The sequence below is a fragment of the Rhipicephalus microplus genome, chromosome X (assembly GCF_043290135.1).
Source record: "Rhipicephalus microplus isolate Deutch F79 chromosome X, USDA_Rmic, whole genome shotgun sequence".
NCBI lineage: Eukaryota > Metazoa > Arthropoda > Arachnida > Ixodida > Ixodidae > Rhipicephalus > Rhipicephalus microplus.
The window spans coordinates 281,478,902-281,496,983 of record NC_134710.1 but is presented as its reverse complement, the minus strand read 5'-3'; the positions used below and the strand labels follow the sequence as shown (position 1 = coordinate 281,496,983).

Sequence of the window (18,082 nt, the reverse complement as noted above, 5' to 3'; positions counted from 1 at the left end):
AAACTTATTCTTCGGCCATAATAGGACACTCTAATATGTCTAATGATACAATCATTATTTATTATTTGGACGTACACCTTGCCTGTGACAGTCATGAGGGTGAGTGTTTATGACAAATGTTTCGCTCTACTTCAGAACACTGCATTTCTCAATACACTCCTAATAAACAAATACATAAGTGGTGCACGAATTCATGAATCACTTGGTTCATAATAAAGAATAAACGAAAAATCAGGTGGCTCAGAAGGCAGCATAAAAGTTCAATGAACTAAAACCAGAATTGCTGAAAGAGGTTAGACAGGCCAAAAATAATTTCTTCAACAATACCTTAGCTCAATTTATTAGGACATACCCTCCTAAATTTTGGCGCTGCATAACTGAAGCTCATCACGAGATATAGAAACTGAAAGTGCATAATCGAATCGTCCAGAAACTGATAGAAATCGCATAGGGTTTCAATCGATCATTTCGGACAGTATTTTTGAATTATATGAATACGGCTATTAAGGTGCCAAGACAGAAACAAAGAAAACACTAGTAATACCTCAAGATGGCATAATCAAAATGCTTCTAACACTGAGTATTAATAGGTCTGCTGACTGAGATGATATTCCTAACACTTTTTAGATGCAATGCTGGGCAAATTTCTGGATTTATGACTAACATGTTTAACCCATCGATAACCAGAAGTGTCATTCCAATTGATTGGCACATTACACGTGTTACACCCATAAACAAGAAAAGTGGCCGGCTTTCAGTAAATATTTAGTGTCCTGTCTCAGTCATAAGCACGTGTTGCAAATTCTTGGACCATGCTGTGGCTTGTTACATTCCAGAATTGATTGATATGTGTGGTTTAACATCGCAAAATACATCCATTGAAGAATTTCTAACTAATCTAGGTCTATTGTCACTATAACAACAAAGTGTCATAAAAACAATGTCTACAGTTACTCAGTTGGTTTCTACAGTGCATGAGGTTATGGCTGCACGTTTTATCTCTGGGCATGTGAAAATTCTATTTTTGGCTTTTTCGGAAGCCTTAGATAAAGTACCACATAAGCTATTGTATACGTTAGAACGTCTCGGCCAGCCGTCTTTTATTGGTAAATTGATTAGGGCATATCTTTCCAATAGTCATGTAGCGCGTATACAGGATAACCGCTGGTCATTAAGGGTAACTGACTGGATTCCCAGAGAAGGGAAGCGGGTTAGGGGGAGACAGAAGGTTAGGTGGGCAGATGAGATTAAGAAGTTTGCGGGTATAAATTGGCCGCAGCAAGCACAGGACCGGGTTAACTGGCGGAACATGGGAGAGGCCTTTGTCCTGCAGTGGACGTAGTCAGGCTGATGAGGATGATGATGATTCTATTAGTAAAAAATTGTAGAAATAGAAATTTCCTCATTCCTTGTGCTTCTTGTTACATCGGAAGTGCCTCAGGGTAGTGTTTTAGGCCCTCTAGTATTTCTTATTTAGTTAGTAGTTCATAGATGAAGTGGTTCATGGTACTGTATCATTACGGTTATTGCTGTTTATTGCGTTGTTTTAGAGAAAAGCTCAACTTTATACAAATAACCACATCTTATTAAAAAACAGTATATCTGCAAATGGACAGGAGTGTAAGCGTTGAAGAATGGCTTTAAACTCCGTGTAGCTAGAAAAAAACTAGTCAGTACTTTCATATATTCAAATATTAACAGTCGGCTCAGAAGTTGATTCGTTTACATACTTAGGCGTTACACTAAAAATAAGTTCACATGGTCAAAAAATATATTTGATATTTGTGCAGTCTGTCTCCAGAAGCTATGGCTTCTTAAAAAAAACTTTGGAAAGTGCCTAGAAGCATAAAACTTCTCGCTTACAATGTCTACATAGGGCTTCGATTGGAGCAAGCATCAATTGTGTCGGATCTACATTATCAAAACAATACTTCACAACTAGAAAATGTTCAGCCGAAAGCAGTAAGATTTGAATTTGAAAAATACATAGTCTAGATTTCCCTACATCCGTTGATGAAGCTCAATAACATACCAACGCTGGAATCCAGGAGGAAAGTTAACCAACCGCCTTTCATTTATTTACAACTGCCAAGCAGCTAAAATAAATGTATATTTTTTCAACATCGGTTAAGCGTCATAGTACAGGAACAACACTTCCCAATCACAGATTTTCGTTAGCACCAATTTTAGCTCATACAAAACCATTTACATACAGTTTCTTCCCTCGTACGGTCGTGGAATAAATTTGTTGCCGAAGAGTATATTCGACACCGATGACTTTGTTAACACTATCTGATGGCATGTTTTAAAGGGCTGGCACTCTTTATTGTTACCGTTTATGCTTGCTCTTACCACACGTCTTGATGGACCTATATTTAAGTGCTTGTCGTACTAGTTTTATCGTTTGTTTTATTTCTTGTGTTCACCCATTGCGCGTTGTTTGAACTTTAGTTTTGCATTGTACGTGAGGCCCATCCTGCATGAGCCAAAACGTTGGATTGCAGTACTTAAAATAAATAAATAAATAATTTGTTATGCCACGCCTTCAAACGAAAAAAGAGAAAGCGCTGAAGGTTATGACGCGGGCTGAAGAATACACGCATCCTCCTACTCAATTGTCCCGCCTCCGCCCCCTCATCATAGCTCGCGATGCGTTATTTGGCACGACAGGACGTAGACAGTGTTAGTTAAAGTACGTGACAAATCCCAGTAACTCTGTTACTACTTGATAAATTCTAAATATGTTGATGGCATTGGAATGCAATCAACTTTTTCAATGAAGTCGTCCAGTGATTACCTGTAAAAGTATTGCAGGGCCCCTTTAACATAATGCTTCAATTTTCGCGCTGAGCTACCGTATCCCTAAACGAGCATCTGTTAACTGCCTGACCCGCATTCATGCTTTGTATTAAATGCGAATTATTTATTAGCGAACATCGGTATATATCGATAGCGTATCCATCTATCTATCTATCTATCTATCTATCTATCTATCTATCTATCTATCTATCTATCTATCTATCTATCTATCTATCTATCTATCTATCTATCTATCTATCTATCTATCTATCTATCTATCTATCTATCTATCTATCTATCTATCTATCTATCTATCTATCTATCTATCTATCTATCTATCTATCTATCTATCTATCTATCTATCTATCTATCTATCTATCTATCTATCTATCTATCTATCTAGCCACCTACGACTCTTTGCTCTCCGGGGTGTTTCGATAATGACATCTATAGCAGAATTGGTATGACGTAACATAACTGTATAACTAGCCTAAGTGATTAGTCATCAAATGAAAATCATGGTTTGTATGTCATAAATATAATGATTTACATTTTATGATGTTGCCGCACTTGCGCTGGTTCCGTTTGCGTGACACGACATGATTCCATGGCGAACACAAGTGACCTATGAAAGTGACAGACCCTAACATCAAAATCATGACACGAGTGTCATGAAGGAACAATACTACAAGCCACATTCCTGAGGCACCCATGCTCGATTATGTAGCTTCGCATATACTTCATTTAGTATTACGTTACGTGAATAGATGACGAAGTTATGTGACTGGTGCAAACATTATAGTCATGAGATGCATGTCATGTAGCAACATCGCTACACGCTACGCTCGCTACGGGCTCACAGCCTTATTGCTAGCTTCACATATAATAAAATTGGTGTTGCGGGACGCGTATGGACGACGAAGGTAAATGACAGGTCTAGGCATGATAATCATCACATGCATGTCATGTAAAGACATGACTACATGGTACGGTCATGGTGGACTCGCGGTCTTTTCGCTAGCTTCACATATACCATACATGTAGTTCCGTGACATCAAAGGATGACGAAGGTATATGATTGGTGCAAACATAATAATGATGATATGCGTGTGATGTAAGAACATGACAACATGCCACGTTCATGATGTGCTCGCGGCCGTTTCTCTAGCTTCATATATACCGAATTCGGTATTACGTGACGTGAATGGACGATGTAGATGAATTACACGTCCAAACATGAGAGTCATGAATGATATGCCTGTCATGTAAACATAATCACATGCTACGTTCATAGTGCATTTGCGGCCCTTTCGCTAGCTCAACATAAACCAAATTTCGTATCACGTCACGGTTATAGACAACGCAGGTAAATGACACGTTGCAAACACGATAATTATGACATGCGTGTCATGTGAAACATGACTACATGCTACACTCATAGTTTGCTCGTGGCCATTTTGCTAGCTTCACATACTCATAATATCGTATTACCGGACATGAACAGACGACGAAGGTGAATGACACGTCCAATCACGATAACTATAAGGTGGAAGTCATTTACAGCATAATTCACTCCTGGTTCGTAACGTTGTGCTGATTTTAAAGTGGCATATCCGCCTTTCTCTATTGTGCTTCGCTTAACATTAATTCCCCCTGTACGGGGGATCGGCCATTTTTTGTATTGTTCTCGCCCTTGTTTTTGTTATGTGTCATTTTACTATGAGAAGCACTTATTTTCAAACGACAGTAAAAAATTAGCAACTTATCGACGAAAATGATTCATTTAGTAAGATGATAGTACAGAGTCATTACTCAGCCTTTTTGAGAGTGTGCCGACGCTTCATTGTAGTAACGAGTTTGACCAAATTACCTAATGTGCACTATCACGGCTAACAGTACACAGTGAGTAGTTCCATTGGTTTGCCATGGACTTATTTAGAAATGGCAGCTGTTGTCCTCCTGATGCGATACATTCTGACAATGTTAACGTAAATGTTTTGTACAACAACAGAGTTTCCCCAGCAAACGTTGGTCTTTAGAGGCAAGGTGATAGTTTGTTACAGCTCCAGAGTAAGCTAATGAAGTTAGAGCATTCCAGTCTACGAAATCAGATAAGTATGTGTTGCAACAAAAGTTGAAAATTTCTAAGCCTCCGTAAAGTCAGCCACCGTAAGACATGCGTAATTATTATCAAACGTAGACTCGTTAGTGTGACAGTTGCTGGGTGATAGGTGCGTGTTACTATTGTCACTTTTGTTAATAACGATACGACATGTTTTGACTAGGTCTCTAACTTAATGCTGGCGCAACGATCGAAAAAGTGATCGTGCTGCCCAGTGCACCTACATGCATTGAAGTGCACAAGGTTGTACTAATTTATACCATGTTTTATAAGCGCTGCGTAAGGACAAAAACTTATGTTACATTCTGGCAATATAAAAATTATTTGAAAATCTAAGTGCCAAATAGAACTAATTATTGCCTCTAGTTTGCCCAGAACCCTCGAAACACTCTACAAGTCCATGTGAATACGCAAAAAAATAGAAACGTCATGAGGCGTTCGTTTCACATTGCTTTATTTCAACTTTATAGAGTATAAAACTATAGGGCGTCAGCCATTCGAAATGATGCCAGAACGGTCAAACTTTTCAGATCATAAATTGTAAAAGCAGCATTCCTTACCTGATTTCTCTTCGTATCACTGCGATTAGGAAGACGAGTGGTCCATTCTTTTTTTGTTTCAACACAGCGAGAGACAGCAAGAAGCCACTGCAAAGTAGATAACAATTCACTTGGGCTAAGGGCAGTTATTAATTACAGTGTTCATGGTCACTAATGTATTTTTTCTCGTCGAATGTGTCTCATTTAAGCTAAAGCTTGTAAATCTGTGGCTGCATTTGCTATGAGATAGTAGCTTTGCAATAACTGTTATCCAAAATCAATACCTTATCTTTCAGAGCATAACGTTAGGGCATAACATTCATACATATCGGAAGTTCATAGAGCTAGAACAATGCCGATGTAACCTAAATTTTAGTGTATATAATGCTCGCCTACTTAATGGTCACACATGAACCATCCTGCTATTGATATAAATTTTTTTGAAAAACTAAGCTGTCTATTTCTCGTTCAGTCATTATGAAGTAGAAATTACTAAGAAAATATTGCTAAGTTGCTTAGAACAATATTTACATTCACTTTATTCATTTTTCATTAGTGTTTATCTGTGCAAAACGGAAGTTTCTAGCGGTGCGAGGTTGTTCTAGATGAGACGACACTAGAGGAATGCCATGTTTTGACAAACGGACTTGTTTTTGTCAAAGCAGCAGGGCGCACTCCACTCGAAACGCTGGCTTTCGCTTCATTTCCTGTTAGGCGATTCCTTACTGTGGTCCTTACGTTACGCCGCAATAGCTGCAGATAGCGCCATCCAGTGCTCTTTTGTACCAGCCTATGCAGTTTACTTGCCTGAGAAAAAAGAAAGTGTCGACGTTGTTAAATGCCGCCGCTATTATCATGGATCCGCTGTCATCAGTGCCGATGAAAAGACTTGAGAAGCGTCCTAAAAAATAAAAAAAGAGGTATGAACTAGCAAGTGACTGAACAAGTGTGCGCTATTGCAAGATTCAGTTTTGTTTGCAAGGATGGTGCAGGCTAGAAAAATTTAGGCTCAGGTGGAAAAAAATTTCACTCGAAATCGGATATAGTCTTGCTGTGAAGTATGTTTCAATAGGCGTTTGTTAATACAAAGAATACAAGCGTATTTTCACGCGAAAAAGTTACTGGCGGCTTTGCAACACAATTAGAACATAATCTCGCTTAGAGTATTTGAGAAATGCTCCCATTTCCGGTTTGGTTAAGCAAACACTTGAAGAAAAGCATTAAACATGAAATGACCACCTAAAGAGAAGTTATAGAATTACTCTAAACGAAAAGTTATGCTTAAGGTAACCCTTTTCAAAATGCGAGTTAAAGTGTCGCCCAAGTCCATTCTATAGTTTATATGACTGGTAAATTCTTAGCATTTCGTTTCATTTCCTTGCACTGTCAGTGATTGTCAGCACAGCGCTGAGTTACTGAGTGTGTGGGGGATACGCAAAACTGGAAAACATTAAATTATACATATACGGCTATTAGGGGGAAAACCTTTATTGTTTACTGCACACGCCCATCCTTTAGTCGGTCTGGCTGTTCCCCGGAACGATACCAGGTGGCCGCGGGCCACATCGTTTTCCACAGCACTCGCGTTTTGCTTGCGTATAGCGTCGCAGTGGCCAGCGTGTTCAGTTATGCTGGAAGGGAAACGTGCGCATCGTGTTCCATATTGATCGACCCTGTTTCAATGGCCAGAGGCGTTTGCAGAACACACTTCGGAATTCACGAAGTCTCTTTCGGTCTTTACTTCATTTTTGGGTAGACGATATGTAGAAACAGTGAGGCACTTTGTTTTGCGTGAGCAAAGACCTAACTGACTTATGTTTTATATTTCTACATGCACGCTCACAACCCGTATTATTTTATTAGTGTGCCAGTGCTACCGTATAGGCTATATATTATGTTCGAAACCCACATGCCACATATCCACCACACAAACACCAAACGACAGCCCGACAACAACAAATAGAATAAAGGGCTTACCCCAAGTGTCTGATACCGCCTGGTAGCAATGGCCGAGTACAATATATCCGACGCTAATGGCACGCACACCGTGCAAGAATCTGAGAGAGTATTGGTCGGGCTTCGTCTTATCGGTCACGCGAAACAAGAATCGCGTGTTTCTCGCTGCCGAGAACCCCGCCACAAGCCTTAGCAGCACACCTGGAAGAAAGTTGTGAGAAAGCTACGCTTCAGAAATTCGTGTAGCATCATAAGCATGCTCTTCACGTGTTTGCGTGTGCTTCTCCAAATAGACATCAAACGCCTCAAGTATTCTAGCATGTACGAGCACATAGCAGACAATCACAAAAGATTTTCTTGTTGTTCTGATGTTACTTTTTTCTTCACCGGCATTAACGCAAGTTGTAATCAACTGAAATATTATAGGTTTTGAGTAAGACTGCGCGCGTATACGACATAATCGTTTCTCTATGTTTCCGCATAGGCATGTGCAATGATGGTTGAGGCGGTTGGCTGCTCTCTAATTACAAAGAGCAATTCGTGGTGTAATATGCGTTTTCCTCGGTGTATGATGTGCGATGTACACTGTCAGAGTGCGCATGCTGTATTAACGCGACCGCGTAAAGGAGCTCGTTCTGTAGAAATTCCAGCGTAGGCATAATCAGCTGTGAGCGAGAAATTTTCATCTTCTCCTTCACTGAAATATTGAGAAAGACAGGAAAGAAACGTCGCTGATCCCCCTGTTAGAAATCGGCATAACACGAACGTGAAAGATGTTTATAACAGAGATAAGTGAGCGTTTATTCTGCATTCCTTCAGCAAAAGCAACAAATTACAAAGTCTCCTTAGGAATGGCAAGCAGCTTAAATCTTGCAGCACACACCTCAAGCAGAAATCACGGACAAAATCTGAATACACAAGACGAGCACAGACCAACAACTGTCACAGCTCGGCAACTTAACCAGGCTGTTCAAATAGAAAGAAATACAAATGAAACGAGCGCAAAAGTATACACAAGGAAAGCGCGAACATTTGTCAAAATCCTTCCTGCTACGTGTGTCAGCTGTGCACTCCTTTCGTAAACGCCGCCGTGGCAGCGTGGAGGCGGCACTTCGCTGAGGCGATCTGTGAATCAGATGCTTGCCTTCTAGCTTTTTTTTTCTTGCAGTCTGTCAGTATCAATATTGCAACGTCACTTCCGGGACGTTGAAAATTGAATACTGAGAAATGAAAAGCAGAACCTAGGTGGGCCCCGGCATAGAACACTTTCGTGTGAATAAATTATTATTAAAAATCACAGCCTAATCCACAAAGTCAATGATATTGAGAAGCTTGTATGGGGCGTTTCTCGGCGAGTCCATTTCTGTAAGAAGGCTTTTTCACGAGCCGGTGGCCAGCGCTGCACAAAGTTGGCCACGTCGACCGGCGCGTTAACCACCTGTCCCTAAATGCCATACTGTCCGCTGCCTAATGCTCGTATGTGACAGACCTGGAGCTATCAGGTGTTCCTCAACGGGGTTGAGAGCAGGCATGCGAGTGGGCTTGGTTAGATATCGGCACCCGTGCGTAAAACTTATCGAAGAAATTTGTCTATCGCTGATATGCCTACGAAAAGACAAGAACAAAGTGGACGTAGTCGCAAGGATCGTCCTTGCCCTGCCGACATGCCTGATGTTCTTTTTTCCATTATCCAGGCTTGGATGCGGTGCGCGTCTGCGCGCGGCAATACCAAACACCATGAACACCTTTCTCTTGTCTTCTCTCTTTCAAATTCCTTTCTCTCCCCGAGTCTCATGCTCGGTGTGATGTTGTCGAGGTGACCATTCAAGAGAGAAAGTTACGACACCACATTTTTATGTTCACTTTCATTTCTATTTATTTCAAAGTCACTTCGAGAAAGTCAGCGTGCGGCCCATCGTAAACCAACGCGCCTTCTATTGAGTGTTCTTGGAATCACTGGAAAGGTGACAATGAGGGGCGACCGAAGAAGTGTACACACTGGCAACACTGGTGTACACGCTGGCACTCGCTTCCTGACAAGCCGCGAGGAAAAAGGAGCAAGCTCCTAAAATCTCCGGTGCTGGGTGGGGATTGAACCCAGGCCATTTGCAGGGCAAGCAGGTGGTCTACCACACAGCCACGTATTCTTGGAAACACAGCACCAAACAGATGCAAAGCAATGGGTGCGAACGCTTATACTGGCGGTGGCGTTGGCACTGGCGCCCATCGCAATGTTGCGCTAGAGAGGAACCTTGGGAGGCGCAAAGCACGCAGTCATGGACCGGTGTTTCCTACTGTAACATAAAAATCGCATCTAATTGGCAATGAGAGAGAGAAGACTCCGATTGAACACAGAGACCCACCGCCCGTTTTTATTGAACGCCCACGCTGCGAATTTCTACTGTTCCACAACGCCGAGAATTGATCTCCCACCCGGCTCTACACTGTAAGCAAAAATTAGCCGTGATGAGACTTGCTTCAGCGTATGATGCCCCACAACTCTCCTGCCCCAATCATCTACTCTCTGGTAGGGATTGAATTGGGCACATGTCGTCGTAAAGCGCCCCCTGCTTAATGACAAAGTTTTTGAACGACATTACTTCGTTCAACTCCCAACGAATTTTCAAGTCACTAGGTTACAAATTCCCTATAGACGTTTTGAAAAGAACAACTTTGGTCGTGACATGCGCGCGTGTGTGTATATAGAGACATCTATTTGCACGTCGGTGTGAAACATCAGTGCTATGTGCGGCTGACCGTGTGAGCGTCCGTCGACAGGCAACAAATTATAAGTGCAGCGAAGATTTGCAACTTCCAGATGGTGTTTAGTGTGAAAGTTTTTCGGCATTTTGCACCGTTGAACTACACTGGACATCGGTCCGATTTCTCAACGAAACACTGCGAATGCCTTGCTTTAAAGGGCCCAGTTATAAAAAAAAATTAACGAGTAATTTAGTGTCCACAAAAGTAAGCTTTTACAATCATCAGCCATTGATCCTGGAGTTTCACCGTCTAAAGCTTCGAAACGGTCTGAAATAGGTTTCGCTCAACCATGGCAGGCTGGCCGACAACCGGTCTGAGAGTTAAGCCGGCGACGCACTCGCCATGACTCCGCCGACGGGGGCTTCTCCAAGTGTCGCCGGTATTTAACCGGTTGCAACATCTAAACATCAAGAAGGCCTCGGTATGCCGTCGGTATCAAGCCGGCGTCGCCGTGAGCTCGCTCTGCGCGTCGGCCACCATGGCGAGCTCTACGAGCTAGCACCGACCACCGGCGAGGCAAGGAATGTGTTTCACAAATAATAAAGGATACTGGAATGAATAACAGTCTTCTGCGCCTTGCGACCACCGCTGTCAAATGACTAAAACGAAGGCGAGCACCGAATGAGGCGGAGACACGCAGAAACGGCGGACGGCATGTGTGCCCCTGCAATGCATGCGAGCTACAGGAACCACAATTGCGAACTATCTTGTTCGTTTAAGTCTATCCGTAGCTTGAACTGCGTGGATAGCAGGCATCTAATTCTGTTCATGGAAAATATAACGAGAAGAAAACTGCACGTAAGAAAGCATTTTGTGATAGCCAGCTCTCGTTCCTCGTATAACCAAGCCGTACTCCTGAAAGAGGCCTACCCCCGTATTCACAAACGCTCCTCCACTCGACTTTCACCCTTCACTTGACAGAGTTGAGCACTGTGCCACGGCTCGGCTAAAAATGGTGCTGCGCTACTCAAGAATAGCGGCAGATTGTCACTGATGTACAGTGACTTGTCGGGACTAGAGACGGCGCTCCCATAGGCTTTCTCAAGTGAAGGTGGAGCGTTGAGTGAAGGGACGTTCTAGAACACGGGGGCTAGTCTTTGAACGCCGTAGCGGCGATGCTATCTCGGTTCATATGGTGGTTATTGGATGTTATATCCCACATATCAATCATCAATCAATCGTCAAGCTATCTCGGTTCATCGCTGGAGCTGCTGAATGCGCGTCGTTGAAGTGTTCATGCACGGCCATTCGGGCTTTGTGTACGACTCAGTGCATTTTAGGGATTGACACACAGTGCACCTAACGCAAATTCAGCCCGTCCGACATAGCACCAAGTGATAAATATTTTGTTATAATAAAAAGGTATTGATTATTAGACCATTTTGCATTTAAAGGGCTTGTGTGTTGAAGTGCTTACATCAGGCCCTCACAAATATTTACCTACGCTGTGAATGTTTACTGCTTAATTATTAGTACAAAAAGGGCCATTCCATTGTCACATGGGAATGCAGAATATGGTGCCTATATATACAAGCAACTAAATCGAGGCTGTGTAGCATGAGCGGCAAGCTGTGGTGAGTGTGAGTATTGTGTGTATGTTTGTGTATTCTGGTCACTATTGTGGGCTTCGAAAATAATTAAAATAAAGTTAGGCTTGCACATGGTACGCCTGCAGACGTGATTTTAATTTCTCAGTGGATGTGAAAAACTTACTCCCATTTGGACCTGAAGAAGTTCCCCGACGGATGTATATAAGAACTCCCCTAAATCAATCCAAAAACCCCCACCAAGTCGGAAGTAAATTTTTTTACTCTCTTCGGGCAGTTTGAAACAACGCCCAAATGGGCTTGCGCTAGACGACAAGTCGTTTACTGCCATCTCAGGCTATTTTTGTTTACAGTGTACCTTGAAGGTCAAGATACAGTGCCTACATATACGGAAGGGCCAGCGAACAGTTTTGCAGCGCGAGTATAGTCTGTTTTTTTTTTCATCAAGAAACCCGCTATCAGATGCTGCCTGCACCTGCGTGGCGAGGAGAGGGAAGGGGATGCGTAGAAGGTGAGATAAAGGTGAGTGGACGCACATGCGCAGTAAGGGTGGTCACGCCATATAGAAACATACAATATAAAGAGTGACCACTCGAGCCTTTTCGCGGCCCAGCAAGGTAGGCTCTGACCAGCCGCTAGATGGCGCGCCCATTCTCGCTTCCACTCTTCTGTCATGGCATATAATAGCCTCCTTAGCAGGTCAACGAAAACATAAGTTTGGCATCAAATTTTTGCAAAAAAGAAACTTCATTGATTTGTGCAATTTTCCACATCCGCTTTAAAACGTGTCCCACTGAGAACGTTTATTGCTTTACCACAAAAAGCAGTAATGTTTAACTTGAAAGTGTTGCTTTTCTGCATTTATTTTGCACAAGGTGTACGTGGTTTACATGTGCTGTATATGTTATCCTTTCGTGCACGGATTGGTGTCTAGCCTAGTGGTAAAGACTCTCGTTTTCGGAGCATGAGGGTACGCGCTCAAACCCCAGCATAGGAAAGGAAAAGTTTTGTTATTTTATTTATGCAAAAAACATTATCGGGTCTGATTAGGCACTAGTGGCGCTGACAGCAGCGCAGTAGCCGGGCCGCAGCGATCTATGGGAGTGCCCGCTCTTTATGTAAGTATATTTCTCTATGGTCACGCCACATACTTGATTTAACCCCACCCTAAAATGTTTCGCATCTAGTAGCTTCCTCCGCTAGAAAATTGAGTGAAAATAACATGCTTTACCAAGGGTGCCTTGTTGGTCTTGTTGGTGTGCATGTTTATAAAGGTAAGCGCTCCAATGAATATACGAAGGAGAGGTGATCTGTTATCCGTGCATTGCTGCACGTGTGAGTTTCGACGAAGGTTCGACGATTTCTCAGTTTGCTGCATGCAAAGAAATGAAACCACGTGGCTTATGGTAGAATCTTATACACAAGCTTGGCGAAGAATGTGTCAGTAACCCTTATTTATCATTATCCCGAAAAGAATTGCCATTCTTTTATGTCACTACACTTGCGCATGCTTGTGTGTCCACCTTTTCATTTATATATTCTGTGATACGGCTCGAAATAAATTATTGTTGAAAGCTAGTGCTTGTTTGTGTTCTCTCTGTTTCGTCCTTGTCAACTAAGTGCCGCGCTAAATAAACTTCTCGAGTAACATCATAATAATGATTGATATGTGGGGCTTAACGTCCCAAAACCACTTATGATTATGAGCGACGCCGTAGGGGAAGGATCCGGAAATTTAGTCCGCCTGGGGTTCTTTCACGTGCACCGAAATCTGAGCACACGGGCCTACAACAATTGATAGTCCCCTATAGCTTCATAGTCCCCTATTCTCGTCTCGTAGTTGTAGCCTAATATATTGTTGCTTTACGATCTTATGTTCAGTCGACCCAATAGAGCTTCAAAGTTCATAGGTGCACTGTGGCAACACCACCAAAACCATGTGAGCCCGCGCACAGTAATGAGAAACTTTGGCAGGTGTACAACTTTATATGTAAGCCTTATTACGGCAAAGAACATATTTATCGCTTAGCGCCATGTTCCTTCATATATTCGAAGCTGCTGAAGCTTACCTTTTCTTTAACCTAAACGAAGTCAATTTTTCACGACATATAAGTTGACCTAACTTATTACAGAAATCTCTAACCATGTGACCTAGTAAAACAATAGTATTGAAGCACGAGTCTGCAGCCCAGAGGAAGAAACGACTGGAATTATGGGGAGTTTTCTCGCAGAGTTATCTCTTATCAAAAGTCCAGTAAACGTGCCCATGCTGTAGAAATGCTGCACAAAATTATTGTCCCGCTCCACGTCAGCGTTTCAGCCATCGCAATTTGCTTCGATCACCAGTAGATGTCATAAAAAATCTTGTACTTACCCCCTTTTTGTGCTGAATTCCCCTTCGAATCCATGTAGAGATCGATTACAGTGGCTCCAGCTACTAGGGCGGCAAGAACAGCCAAGAATGCTCTGCACAGGGTAAAGTATGGTTGGTTTATTGTCTAATGTGTATTGCTGTAGGCAGTTGTTCTGCACTCAAGTGAATAAAGGAAGCGAGGCCTAACTCCACATCGACAATTTACAATATGCGAAACATTAATGATAATAATGCTAACATTCATGCTAACTTCGTACTGTTTACGTGCCCTTCATCAATACTATACAGTGCCTGTGAAGGCACGAGATGAACGAATAAGGTAAAACTTGGCTTAGAGAACAAATAGAACGTCTGTACAGGACAATACTGAAAGTGCTTGACATCTATCGACGTAACGTGGCCCCCTCTACCTCCCTTCGCGACATCGGCCCCTAATTACGAGGAATCGCGAAGTATAGCGGGGCCTGTCACAGAATTGATAAAATGCATAACCATGCAACTATTTTTGGCGAAATTGGTGGCAGTTGGAAGCTCACTTCTGAAATACACTGCACTAATTATTAACAGTAATAGTGAAGAATTTTGCTTCACTAAAATGCAGAAGGTAATTATTAGTTAAAAAACAAAGGAAATAATAAATATTCTGCTCTGTAATTGGCAACCGAAACTTTAACGTTTCAAAATATCCGCCAACCTTTTCAATTTATTAACGTAATTATTTTCCGCTTAGCCCTCCTGGGATCGCAAGCTCTGACGTGAGCAGCAACAAAGGGGGAAAGAGCTGTGACGGATGTAAAATGAACTCGGCATAAAAAGTTGAACTTCTGCAAATAGACTCGCATAAACAAGGAGGCAGAAATCTGCAACACGTCACCAAGAGACCGGAAGAGTTGATTATACCTAACTAACAAAGAATATTGCGGTGCTTCACGACACAGTATAACACTATGATTATGAAGGATGCCGTGTAAAGGAGGTTTCAGGAAGTTTTCGCCATCTTTTTTGGCCCCACACACACCCTCACACACACATACACACGCACACACATACATACATACATACATACATACATACATACATACATACATACATACATACATACATACATACATACATACATACATACATACATACATACATACATACATACATACATACATACATGCATACATACATACAAAGAGTGTCCCAGCTGACTTCGTTTAAAACCAAAAAAAAAACATTTGACTACTAGAGTCCTATCTATTTCAGAATGGTGGTAGTCACGTTCACATACAACAACTATGTTTCCTTAGTGAGCACTCATTACTTAACTTTATTGAACCAACTTTTATTCTTGCTCGATTTGGCAGAATATTACAGTGTGTGGTACTTCGCGTCAAATAACCACAAAATCAATTTTTTTTCATGAAAACTGCTTCGCTGTTTTTGAGAAAAAAACAAAAGCGCGTGAACACGCGAAATATGTAAAAGACGCGCATATGCGCACCACTACCCCAGTGCTTATAATGTTTCTTTTGTTGATACAGGGACGCGTTGGTTCACTGCACAGGACCTCACGCTGTTTGATTAACACGCATCAAAAGACACTGCTGGCGCATCCATCTGCCAGCGTGAAGCCTTGTACAAGGACGTGACGAACGAACGTAGCCGTGTATCAAAGAAAGAACACTTGAAAGCATTGGAGTCATAGTGCACGAGAGCGCGTGTGTTTCATATTGCATGTGTTTAGTGCTCTTTTGTTTTATTTAGAGAGCAATTATGTGGCCACTGTCAGTTGAGTTTTGCTGCTGGTGTCGGCGTCGACATCACCGTCATTCTCCGTATATGTACACGCATATCTAAATATGAAAATGCAAGAAATGAAAACAATCTACAAAAAAACTGCAGCACGGGGAATCAAACAGCCGACCTTGCAGTTGCGAGGCATTAGCCAATGAGCCAATAACGAGTACCTTCTTCAACATTGAAACGGCAAGTTATTTTTATCTACCACTTAACGCTGCCGATGGCCATCTCGGGGGAACTATGAAGTTCTCAACACTACAAGCGAGATGAGCGCGCGTCGCCAGACTGTCAGGACGCCGCGGCGCACCCTCTGATCTCCCAGCGTACTTTGCCAGGCAGAGAAGAAAGGGGGGGGGGGGGGGTGGACGCTCAAACACGCGCTTTTATCTCGCGATAGGGTGGGTCGTACGCCTTGGGCTTTCACTCGAGTGCTTCTATTGTAGTTATGGGGCGCACAAAGGTCACTGCACTCACTGCAGAGTCTCCGTTTGCGAAAAGGGGGCGCTTTTCAGACACAGCAAAGTAACAACTGAGACGCTTATTTCTGTTCATCTGTATCTTTGAGTACATTTCGAGCGTAAGAAGCTTGAGGCACATTTTGATCTGCTAGACATTCTTCACGTGACCTTCCAAATATTTGCTATCACGTTAATTGTTTCGCTTTTGCGCCAAGGTTGTGACTTTCTTTCTTAAAAACAAAACAAACACTGAGGCAGATTTCGAAAAAAAGTATATGCTTCGATCAGGAATTAGTTAGGGCAAAGGCACAACATAAAGGTAATACTTTACAAATTCTTGCAACAACAAAAAAGTTGGTGAATAATATAATCAATTAGTATCTAGTAATGAAAAATTACCGGATATATTGTCACAGTTGCGGCACGTGGACAAAGGGAGCAGACTGCATGTTCAGTGTTCAATTCGGCTGTCTATAACGACGGACCATCGTACGTGGAACAGCACGAGTGGCATCTGCTGTCGCAAATACGCCACTTCTGAGAATGCGTGGATGCCCTGCAGTTTCCACCCTTCGTTATCTCCGCGGCCGTAATGGCTGCTTTGGCCGTTGAAGCGCTGTCGACAATACAAAATGGAAATAAGACAACAAAAAATATTCTCGCTTCGTGATATCATATCACAGTGACAACAATTTTACTTCGTATTTCTTTCTTGTTTTTTTGTTTTTTTTTTTGCGAAATCGCTCAGAGCACCTTCGACGGCCAATGCGTTTGTCGCATCCGCGGCGATAAAAAGGGATGAGTATTGCGAGGCAGGCACATCACTGGCGCCACGAATGCTCAGATGTGGCGTATTTGCGACAGCAGATGTCGCCCGTGCTGTTTCGCGCACGACGCTCCGTCGTTATAGACTGCTGAGTTGAGCACTGTTCATGTACAACTGTTTATTGAACCAAAGTTGCGGCTTTGTAAAAGGAAAGTCAAATCGGAGCAAGACACTCGCACTTAAAGCGATGAACAGACCTTCGGCCGTCGATCAGCTGACAAGTGGCGAAGCGATTTGACATTTATACATTTGCCGCTGAATAATACAGTCTTAACACTGGTCATCACGCATGCTCTGGAATAACCTTGAGCATTGCGTTTTTCGAGCAATCTTAACAAGACAATCTATAATGATCGCGATCCTTGTCAAACAATGAGACACAGTTTGTGCTGAGCATCCCTGACTGTGTTTGCATGAAAAAACTGATTGAAGTAAAAGTGAAAATGAGAAACGCTCATGGCATTTCCCCCTCTGAAAAAGCATCATCTCGATGCTTCAAAGAGAACACGGCGAATAATACATGAACAATAAAATTAACAACAATATTGTTAGAGTACAATAATAAATGAGTACAAGCAATAAATTATAATATCTGAGAAACAACATTAAATAAGCAAATCATTAGGTTCGTTACCCACGCGGGAAATGGCTTGAGGCGCATGCAAGAATGACTTCAAATCGTTCACTGCGCCATTGATATTTCGTGATCCCGTTGGGAAAAACCTCGTAGTGGAATAGGCGGAGACGTCGAACTACCCTGTATGAGACGAAGTACTGTCGCAGAAGTTTCTCACTCAGCCCGCGTCGGCGTGTCCGCGGACACACCCAAACACGGTCACCGGTTTTGTATTCCGCGAAGTGTCGCCGAAGATTATAATGACGGCTGCAATTTTCTGTTGGTTCTTAATGC

The 18,082-nt window shown here is 42.4% G+C and overlaps 1 protein-coding gene across 1 annotated transcript in view; it reads right to left on the bottom strand.

Moving 5' to 3' along the window:
* LOC119162396 (nose resistant to fluoxetine protein 6) overlaps window positions 1-16,879 on the bottom strand; it is an 82,271-nt gene extending 65,392 nt beyond the window's left edge. Inside the window, exons 1-5 of the mRNA XM_037414790.2 lie at window positions 16,746-16,879; window positions 14,101-14,192; window positions 7,438-7,617; window positions 6,268-6,361; window positions 5,482-5,568 (exon numbers count right to left, since the gene is read on the bottom strand). Of these exons, the coding sequence (XP_037270687.2) occupies window positions 5,482-5,568; window positions 6,268-6,361; window positions 7,438-7,617; window positions 14,101-14,134 (395 nt within the window). The 5' untranslated portion in view covers window positions 14,135-14,192; window positions 16,746-16,879. The remainder of the gene's footprint in view (window positions 1-5,481; window positions 5,569-6,267; window positions 6,362-7,437; window positions 7,618-14,100; window positions 14,193-16,745) is intronic.
* Window positions 16,880-18,082: the final 1,203 nt, after the last annotated feature.